At 37.1% G+C, this 10,812-nt stretch overlaps 2 protein-coding genes across 3 annotated transcripts; one reads left to right on the top strand and one right to left on the bottom strand.

Annotated features, from left to right (window-relative positions):
* Window positions 1–1,528: 1,528 nt before the first annotated feature.
* Window positions 1,529–5,409, bottom strand: LOC118942885 (GTPase IMAP family member 7-like). The gene is made up of 2 exons (XM_036956948.1): window positions 5,267–5,409; window positions 1,529–3,153 (listed from the first exon to the last, which is right to left on the bottom strand). Exons 1-2 carry the CDS (start codon window positions 5,292–5,294, stop codon window positions 2,426–2,428), a joined length of 756 nt encoding a protein of 251 aa, XP_036812843.1. The 5' UTR covers window positions 5,295–5,409; the 3' UTR covers window positions 1,529–2,425.
* Window positions 5,381–10,423, top strand: LOC118942884 (GTPase IMAP family member 8-like). Of its 2 annotated transcripts, XM_036956946.1 has the most exons (9): window positions 5,381–5,535; window positions 6,630–7,185; window positions 7,278–7,358; window positions 7,442–7,522; window positions 7,606–7,686; window positions 7,770–7,850; window positions 7,934–8,014; window positions 8,280–8,341; window positions 8,770–10,423. In XM_036956946.1, the coding sequence occupies exons 1-9, from the start codon at window positions 5,412–5,414 to the stop codon at window positions 9,414–9,416; spliced, it is 1,794 nt and encodes a 597-aa protein (XP_036812841.1). In that variant the 5' UTR covers window positions 5,381–5,411; the 3' UTR covers window positions 9,417–10,423. The 2 variants fall into 2 exon arrangements, with proteins under 2 accessions (XP_036812841.1, XP_036812842.1); XM_036956947.1 differs by lacking the exons at window positions 7,442–7,522; window positions 7,606–7,686; window positions 7,770–7,850; window positions 7,934–8,014.
* Window positions 10,424–10,812: the final 389 nt, after the last annotated feature.

The following is a 10,812-nucleotide window of genomic DNA, read 5'->3' as shown; positions in this document are numbered from 1 at the left end:
AAATCATACAATGTGATTTTCTGGATTTTTGCTTTATAGATTCCGTCTCTCCTATGAGAAAAAGTACTGACCTCTACATGCTTTGTAAGTAGGAAAACCTGCAAAATCGGCAGTGCATAAAATACTTGTTCTCCCCACTGTATATACAGTATATCACAAAAGTGAGTACACCCCTCACATTTTTGTAAATATTTGAGTATGTCTTTTCATGTGACAACACTGAAGAAAGGACACTTTGCTACAATGTAAAGTAGTGAGTGTACAGCTTGTATAACAGTGTAAATTTGCTGTCCCTCAAAATAACTCAAAACACAGACATTAATGTCTAAACCGCTGGCAACAAAAGTGAGTACACCCCTAAGTGAAAATGTCCAAAGGGTTGTCTAGGGGTGTACTCACTTTTGTTGCCAGCGGTTTAGACATTAATGGCTGTTCATCTCACAATTAATGTAAATATTTTCTTAAAATAGATCAACATAACCATTTTTTTGTGAATACATCATCTTATTACACCGTTTAATTGGTATTTAGTATTTTATTAGGATCCCCATTAGCTGTTGTCGAAAGCAGGAGCTACTCTTCTTGGGGTCCCCGCAAAACATGACATAATACAGAACATCAATAAACAAGAAGAGCTCAAGGACAGAACTGCATAAATATAAAAACAGCACACATGGCCTACATATCAACACATACACACAAAATATCTAGGTCAAATAGGGGAGAGGCATTGTGGCGTGAGATGTTGCTTTATCCGTTTCTTTAAACCAGGTTTGCTGTTCATTTGAGAAATATGAGATGGAAGCGAGTTCCATGTAATGATGGTTCTATATAATACTCTACGCTTTCTTGAATTTGTTCTGGATTTGGGGACTGTGAAAACACCCCTGGTGGCATGTCTGGTGGGGTGTGTGTGTCAGAGCTGTGTATAAGTTGACCATGCAAACAATTTTGAATTTAACACATTCATGTTTCTTGATGCAGTCACTCTCATCAACTCTTAGCAAAGAGAGACTGGCATCCATAGTATTTATATTATCCCTCAGATTACAATGAAGAGCAAGATGTTCTGTTCTGGGACAACTGCAGCTTAACTGGGTCTTTCTTTGCAGCACTTGACCACATGGCTGGACAATAATCAAGATAAGACAAAACTAAATCCTGTACTTGCTTTTTGGAGTGTGGTGTCAAAACAAAATATCTTTACTATGGACAGACCTCTCCCCAACCAATGAATCTATATGTTTTAACGATGACAGTTTACCATCTAAGGTAACAATAAGTAATTTAGTCTCCTCAACTTGTTCAACAGCCACACCATTCATTACCAGATTCAGCTGAGGTGAAGTCTAAAACTTAGGGAAGGATTTGTACCAAATATAATGCTCTTAGATTCAGAGACCAGTTTATTACTGGCCAACCATTCCAAAATTGACTGCAACTCCTTGTTAAGGGTTTCAGTGACTTCATTAGCTGTGGTTGCTGACAAGTATATGGTTGAATCATTAGCATACATGGACACACAGGCTTTGTGTTAATGCCAGTGGCAGTTTATTGGTAAAAACAGAAAAGAGTAGAGGGCCTAGAAAGATGCCCTGCGGTACACCACATCCTGCATGTTTGACATTAGAGAGGCTTCCGTTAAAGAGTCTGAGTTATATTAGATAGATAGCTCTGAATTGACGATATGGCAGAGGTTGCATAGCCATAAAACATAAGTTCTTAACATCAGGTTATGGTCAATAATATCAAAGGCTGCTCTGAAAACTAACCGTACAGCTCCCACAATCTTCTTACTATCAATTTCCTTCAACCAATCATCAGTAATTTGTGTAAGTGCAGTGCTGTGCCCCTGCCCAGTTATGTAAAATCCATAGATTAGGGCCTAATTAATTTATTTCAATTGACTGATTTCCTTATATGAACTGTAACTGAGTAAAAACGTTGAAATTGTTGCATGTTACGTTCATATTTTTGTTCAGTATAGCATTGCACGCCTTATTATTAACCAATATGGCATGTTCATGACAGTGTATCTGATTAGGTGAAACATTAAACAAACAATCTCTTTACAGAAATACATATCTTTTTTAGTTAGATTATGCTTGATTTTCATACCACCATGACTTCATTTGAGTGCTCCCGTAAGCTTAGAGCTCAATCAGCATGTCATACAACAGTTCATTTTCACCTTTCTCTTCATATTGTATTCACTACATTCTGAATTTTTATATATAGCATTTTAATTAATGTTCATCTCAAATAATAAAGAAAAATGTTGATTAGAGAAGGAGAGATGTCCTACTCAAGTACTATATTATACGACAATAAGCTAAATGCTTAAGATATCATAATTCACATAAGTGGCAGTAGTCACAGATTGTGTTCCTCGTGGAGAGGAAATAGCCACAGCTATGCTTACTTATTAGTCATCTTCTAAATCAAGTATTTTTTTAAATTCAATGACTCTCTGCAGTAATTCAGCAAGGAATGTGAAATCGTATATTTGGAGTTCTGCCAATTCCCTTGTCATATTTTGCTGTTTAATCATTCTCTCTGCCTCCTGATACATTTTCTCAGTGAAGTGCTTTCCTCCATTTCCTGCCACCATGTCATCAATCTTTTTGATCAGCTCAACAACTTGACTTCTATTCCCATCTCTGTTGTTGAAAACATGGAATCTGTTGCCACATCGTTGAATCACTTCTTGAAGCTTTGGATGACCGGTGCTTACATACTTTTGTATTGTTTGACCCTGAAGTTCATCCCCACGAGTAAACAGTACAATCATGTGATTGGAGGCCTCTGGTCCAAAGATTTCCTCCAGGGCCTCAATCGAATTCTGCTCCTCTTTGGTGAGTCTGCCCACCTGGATCACCAGCAAGAAGACATGAGGACCAGGGCTTGAAACCTGAATACACTTCACTATCTCGTTTTTGATAACTGCAGCTTTTTTGGCTGTATCAAAAATCCCTGGTGTATCCACCACATGAATCCACCTTTCACTCTCTCGAAGTTGATGCTTTTCACAAGTCCCAGTCACAGAGTTAGCGCTGGGATGAGATTTGAATATGTTTTTGCCCAAAATTGTGTTTCCAACAGCACTTTTCCCCACACCAGTTTTCCCAATCATCACAATTCTCAGGTCAGGACCTAAAAAGAAAGAATTAATGCTTAGTGACCTATTCAGTAAAAACAAATGTCCTGCTAAACATTCTTCTTCTTGTGGTGGAAGAAATTTGATTCATACACTCAACAATGTTTCCTGTGTGAAACTAAAGAAACAACTGAAAAGCTACAGTGTAGTTAGCTATATATAACATTTTCTGACTTTTCTCATCAATACCTCTTCAATGGAACGTGCAAGAATGATATAAATAACATATTCTGAATCAGCTTTTAATAGTGAACAAGTTGCACCGCTTGTTTTTTCAATTTGGTGTCGTATTTTCTTTTTGGATACGAAATATAGCTAAAGTGTTGCTCTCCTCTCCTCTGTTGCTCTCCAAACGTGCCGAGAGCACCAGGTGCCCGTGGTTCCTGGCAGAGGGACTATAGAGGTCTGAGTGAGAGTAAGCTGTACTCTCATAGCCCAGGGAGAGAGCTGGCAGTGCAGCCAGGGAGTGTAGATTTAGAGGCCTGGAGGGGGAGAGGTCACCAGGTCACCAGAGAGAAGGCCCATGTGAGTAGCTGTGTGAGTGACACTGTCCTTCACGGTGGCAGAGCAAGCATTTTCTGTAGAGATTGGCAGTTCTGACCCCATTTTTTTTGGCCTACTGGGTCTCTGGTGTGTGGAGGGCTGGCTGAGGAATGGTGCTGGGGCTGGGTGAGTGACACTCTCATTCAGGGGGCAGAGCAGGGTCCCTGGGGTGGCCCCAGAGTCCCCTGGCGACTGTATGTGTGTCGCCCCCTCCCTGTGCGGCCACAGGACTCCCTGACCCTCCCCCCCAACTCTGGGGCTCCGGAGCGCTCTCATTCAATTCAATGAAGCGGAGATAAAAGGCAGGAGTAACTATGACCCTCTTTAGATATCCAAAGATATCCCACTGCAACTTACAGCTTTTTTTCTTTCATAAAAGTCATTTGGTGGAAGTAATTTACGTTTTAAGGAAGTATCTTTTATTTCAAGTCCATTTGAATTCATTGAAAACCGCGAAAGTCAAAAATACTAAAGTAATTTCCGTACATACATGGTCCCTGATCCAATAGCAGTTGGTTGTATTCATGAAAGTCATATGGGGTGGAAGGTATTGAAGATTAAAGGAAGCATTTTTTGGGACATATAATTCAATACATTTCATAGAGAATAGCTGAAGTCAAAAACTACAAAAGTAATTCCCTTAGATTGTACAGACATGTCCCTGAACCAATAGCAGTTGGTTGTATTTGTGCAAGTGACATGGGGTGGAAGCTATTGAAGTTTTAAGAAAGTACTTCTCATGTAAATTCAATGAAAATGTATAAACAAAATAGACAAAATCTAAAAATACTAAAGTAATTCCTATGGATTGGACAGGTGAGGTCCCTGAACCAATATCAGGTGGTTGTGTTAATAAAAATTATATGGCGTGGATGCTCCTGAAGTTACAGAAGTATTTTTCATATAAAGTAAAGCATATAACATAAATTTAACTTCATATAAATAAGCCAAAGTCAAACAATACAAAACTAATTGCCATAGATTGTATAGACAAGGTCCATGAACCCATAGCAGTTGGGTGCATTCATGAAAGTGATATGGGGTGGAAGCTATTGAAGTTAAGCAACTATTTTATATATATAATTCAAATTAAATTAATTGAAAATAGACCCCCCCCCCCCCCCCCCCCCCCCCCCTCAATTAATAAAATATAACTACATATGCATTGGATTGGACTGGTGAGATCTCTGAACCAATAGCAATACTTTTTTTATGAAACACAATTATCGGACAATTTAGGGTGTTGCGCACCCATGGCTGAACATGATGTGAAACATCCTAAATTGTGGTGGATAATGTTGTTTCATGAAGAAAGTGGGCATTTTCCCCCCACCTTCTCGCCATTAAAGATAGTTAAGGAGGAAAATTATGCATTTTCAGCATGAATGGAGGATCCTTTATGTACGAGCCGGTCCACAGGGGAGGACACGTGTATTACTGAATACCGGGAATGGGGATCAACCTAGAAGATCGAGTATAGTCGCTAGATCTGCACGATCAGCTGCCTAGGCTAATATAGAGCTAACTTCACCTCATTGCAAAAAAGTGAAAGAAAGTCATTCTCACCTTCTGGTATAGAGCTGCCGCCACCCATCTTGTCTTAATAGAGTTGGATGAAGTGGAAAGGTGCAACTTGTCTGTGTTTTATCTATCAAGCTCCCTTAAAACCGCCCACACGATTGACCATACCTCTATTCAACTCAGTATATAAATGGGATGCGAAACATTCCTTTTAGACTTGCAGAGACGAGTTGAAAACCTCCCTATTTCTTTTTTTTTTTCAGGTTTCGTAATCCAGTGGCGATTGCTGCAAAACGAGAAGAGGAAAATGACAGGTAAGTGCAATTTTTCTCATTCTAAAATCATCAACCGCCATAAGCCACTATTTTACTTTTTATAAAGAGATGTCAACCCAGTAAATATGTAATTTCTACTCTCATGTGTTCATACTTCTAAGGATCTATGTGATTTATTTAACAACATTTAGTTTGAAGAACGTATTGACAAAATAACTTAAAAAGCAGACACTGCTCCAATGAGTTAAACAATGTGGACATATGGGCAACATTTTTCTCATTTAAACGCTGTACACCAAAGGCACACATCTCTGCAAAGTTGAGCTCACATCTGTTTAAAAAAAAGTAACCCGCAAAGTTACAAATCTACAGTTTTAGTCATATGCCTATAACGCTTTTTGATAAAAAAAAAAACTATTTATTGGCCAGAATTGTACAATTGCTGAATCACTTCAGGTTGTGTTTTGTGCAGTGTTACACATTTTATTTTTAGGCTGGATACAGTTTAGTGTCTTTGGAAAACAGTCATTTTTTCTGGAGTAATACATAATGAAAACAGGATTTTACTGGTGTGTAGCAGAAAGAAAATGTTGCTCAATATGGTTTAAATATGTTCTGGAATACTGTTCAAAATCAAATCAAATGTTATTTGTCACATGCGCTGAATACAACAGGTGTACAACAGGTTCTCCAGAACCTAGTTAAAACATTCTCCCAGAAGGTGGGAATGATGTGCTTCAACACCTGCATTGCTTGCTGTTTGGGGTTTTAGGCTGGGTTTCTGCACAGCACTTTGAGATATCAGCTATATCAGCTATATAGCTATATAGGGCTATATAAATACATTTGATTTGATTTGTGTAGTAGACCTTACAGTGAAATGCTTACTTACAAGCTCTTAACCAACAATGCAGTTTAAACAATATGAATAAGAATAAGAAATAAAAGTAACAAGTAGTTAAAGAGCAGCAATAAAATAACAATAGCGAGACTATATACAGGGGGTACCGGTACAGAGTCAATGTGCGGGGGCACCGGTTAGTCGAGGTTTGGTAACGTTTTTAGACTCCATTGTGTGTCCCTTGCAATGGTATAACATTACGATCTAAGACTGTTCTTATTGTTTTAACTAGGTTCTGGAGAAAAATTAACCATCGTTCTGTTTGGAAAGAAAGGAGCTCCAAAGTGTTCAATAGGAAATCTGATCCTAGAAGAAAGAGATGGTTTTGACGATGATACGGAACTATGTGAGCGGAGAGAGAATCAATTATATGCTGCAATCAACACCCCAGACATGTTTGGAGAAGGCAATAATTCAGACCAGCAAATTATCGACTGTATGGCACTTTCATACCCCGGCCTTCATATATCCCTGCTTGTGATTCAAGATAGGCATGATACACCAGAGGAGGTTAAACAGCAAGTTGTTCACCTACAAGATACCTTTGGAGAAAATATTACAGCAAACATGATAGTTATGTTACCATGCAGGGATGAGATCTTTGCACTGAAACATTATATCAATCAAAACATAAAATATCCCCTGGAAGTCTTGAACAATTATAATGATCTGCACAAAAAGTTACGAATGGACCGTAAGTTCTTCAAGTACACCTACGAAAACTACAGTGAAAGTGTTGTACTAAAAAGAAAGGAAACACTGTCGGAAAAGAGAAAGGCCCAAAAGATGTAAGACTAAATTACATTAATTACATTTTCTTTCTTTTCTAATATTGTCAAAGTCACTAAAAGCTATTATATATGTGTTATGGTGTACTTAGGTCTATTGACTATGATGGTCATCTTGGAAAAGAGTTCAGAGGAACAAGATTCAGAGACCAATCAAAACCACAAGATGAGAGGTAAAATCAAATGACATTCAATACATTCTCTAATATTATCAAAATCACTAAAAGCTATTATATATGTGTTATGGTGTACTTAGGTCTATTGACTATGATGGTCATCTTGGAAAAGAGTTCAGAGGAACAAGATTCGGGGACCAATCAAAACCACAAGATGAGAGGTAAAATCAAATGACATTCAATACATTCTCTAATATTATCAAAATCACTAAAAGCTATTATATATGTGTTATGGTGTACTTAGGTCTATTGACTATGATGGTCATCTTGGAAAAGAGTTCAGAGGAACAAGATTCGGGGACCAATCAAAACCACAAGATGAGAGGTAAAATCAAATGACATTCAATACATTCTCTAATATTATCAAAATCACTAAAAGCTATTATATATGTGTTATGGTGTACTTAGGTCTATTGACTATGATGGTCATCTTGGAAAAGAGTTCAGAGGAACAAGATTCGGGGACCAATCAAAACCACAAGATGAGAGGTAAAATCAAATGACATTCAATACATTCTCTAATATTATCAAAATCACTAAAAGCTATTATATATGTGTTATGGTGTACTTAGGTCTATTGACTATGATGGTCATCTTGGAAAAGAGTTCAGAGGAACAAGATTCGGGGACCAATCAAAACCACAAGATGAGAGGTAAAAACAAAATGACATTCAACACATTATTTATTTTCTAATATTGTCAAAATCACTAAAAGCTATTATATTGTAAAAACCGTGGGTTTAGAAGCGCGGATATCGAACTGCTCCCTGCCTGTTTCATTACATTGGTGTCAGAAGTGATGGCATTCAATACGTTCTTTATTTTCTATTTTCTAATTTGACCAAATTCCATTTTCTTTATTTTCTAACATTGTCAAAGGTACTAAAATCTATTATTTGTCATGGTTGTATACTTTAGGTTCAGTGATCCTGGCAGATATCACGATGGGCCGGCAAGCAGATCTGGAAACTCAAAGACTGGTAAGCCCCAGGGTAGAATTGACTCAATAAGTGAAATCTTTACCACAAGCTATACTAGCCTGCATTGCGTGAGTCTTTATATCAAGCCACAAGTTTAACTGTAGAACTCCTTGCGCTATGCAATACAAAATACACTATATGCTTTTTAACATTTCTAAACATTTGGCTAATTTAACTCATGCACATTCTGCTGTATTTTTTGACATCAGTATAAAAATAACAAAATTTGGTTCACTATCCTCGCACCCATTTGAATCACATTCGGGCTAACAAAAAATCTATAAATTATAAGTAATATCTTGTTCTCACTTTTTAAATATATAACCTAAATCATTTTAAGAGCATCAGTAAACTAATTGAGAAGCAAGGTATATTGAAGCTGGATGAAACCATGTCTAACTCGATTGCTGCTATTATTGTTTCACCAGGTAAAAGAAACTATGAAAGCGATCCCAGCAACATTTTGAACATTGTGCTACTGGGACAGACAGGAACTGGAAAGAGCAGAAGTGGAAACACAATCCTGAAGAAAAACATTTTCCCATCAAGTGCAAGCTCTGTACCAGTTACAAAAGAGTGTCATGTAGAAAATATGAAGATGGGAGGGACAGAGGTTAGGGTCATTGATACCCCAGATTTCTTTGATGATTGTCTTAAACAACCAAGCAAACACATTGCGGATTGCTTAACGTGGTGTCAGACAGGGTTGAGTGTGTACTTACTGGTGATTCAGATTGGCCGATTCACAGATGGTGAACGAGGGATCTTGAAACAATTGAAAGGTATCTTCTCTGACATGGAACGATTTAAAGAGAGAACATGTGTCCTCTTTACTAATGGAGAGGACCTCAAACATATGAGCCTTGACACGTTCATCAATCAGGCTGACACTCACCTGAAAGAAATAGTAAGTTGCTGTGGGAGCAGACATGTGTTCAAAAACACAAAGACAGACTACCAGCAGGTGATTGAGCTGATGGAGAAAATATACAAGTTACTGGGCAATGATCAAATGTCTCGTGACTTTGAGGACTGGAAAACAAAACATACAGATGACAAGTGTACAGTGAGTTAACTTAGATCCCAGGGACAAAACTGAATTAATGTCACCAAATGATTGTTTAAGTCACATCATTGTATAATCAGAAGAATCTAAGACCGTGATGCAAAACAATTGATCTAAAATGTTCTAAATTGAGAATGAATATACAGGTGTAGGATCTTAATTTGACCACCCTTTTGCAGGAGATCTTTCGTGTAATGCAGGAACATTTAAAATGTGTAATATATTTGAGGTTTTAAAAGTTTGTCATTTCCACTTTTACATTTCAGACTTGGTTTTCCCTTACGAAAAATGTATCAACCCCTTCAACCATGTCCATTAATTATAATCCACATGATAATTTACATTTCCTATTGCTGCTGCATTATTTTCCTGCTGTGGCAAACAGGCTCAAATTAAGATCCTACATCTGTATACTGTATTTCAGCTGAATGGCATGAACTGTTTTATTTCACTTTCCAGTTATTAAGTATGAGTGACTGCATCTGTAGTGTAATTTAAGATTTCCTTTTTGTAACTTCTGTCAGTTATGTAGATTTATGGAGACTTATTTGACCCAAAATAGTTAGAACATTTTTGTGACTTGATTCACTGTTGTTTTAAGAATCTGTCAGATCACAAACAAATTTGTTTTTAAATTGAGCAACTTTGAGATTCTGTGCATAATGAAAAGTGCCATATAAAATGAATCAATTATTATTACTTTTATTATTATAATGTGGCTTATTTCCTAATGATGGGCCACAGGAATGTAACTGCATACATTCAAACAATAACTTACCTTCTGTGGAGTGAATCAGAAAAATATGTTGTGTTTTCTAATGACAATGCCTTTTCTTTTTGACTTACATTATGGTGTGTTGTTAGTCACACAGGAGTCATCTTGATTTGTTACATAAGGAAATTAAATGTTGGACTTAACTGTAATTTAAAAAAAAAAAAAAAAACGTCATAATTTACTGTGGTAAACCTTTGTAAAGTTGAGCATAAAAATAAACTATGGACATGTATACAAATAATTATCCTGGTGTTATTTAATCATGTTAAAATGTCTTATGACAATATGCATTAGTGGTGCGCGGGTCAGCTTGCTTGTTTAATTGCTTATAACACATCCGCAACCGCCTGACTATATGTGATAAAGTGAAAATCTGATGCCTGCACCTGACCATAACCTGCTAATATAGAAAATGCCTGTAGGCTACAGTCAGAGAAGGTGTAACGATTTTCTGACATGGGGTACAGGATATTTTTTTGCCTGATTTAGATATGTTTCTGCTTATCATTTCTGACATTTTGGTAGACTATTTGTTAGTCAAATTGTCTATAATTAGATACATGCATCTTCTCTTCTGTCAGTAGGCTTATATGTTCCCCTAGAAGACTAAATAAACCCTTGCTCACCAGT

Source organism: Oncorhynchus mykiss, chromosome 21 (assembly GCF_013265735.2).
Source record: "Oncorhynchus mykiss isolate Arlee chromosome 21, USDA_OmykA_1.1, whole genome shotgun sequence".
In the NCBI taxonomy this organism is placed as follows: Eukaryota; Metazoa; Chordata; class Actinopteri; order Salmoniformes; family Salmonidae; genus Oncorhynchus; species Oncorhynchus mykiss.
Note: the sequence above shows the minus strand (reverse complement) of the source record. Positions and strands in the feature narration are given on the sequence as shown.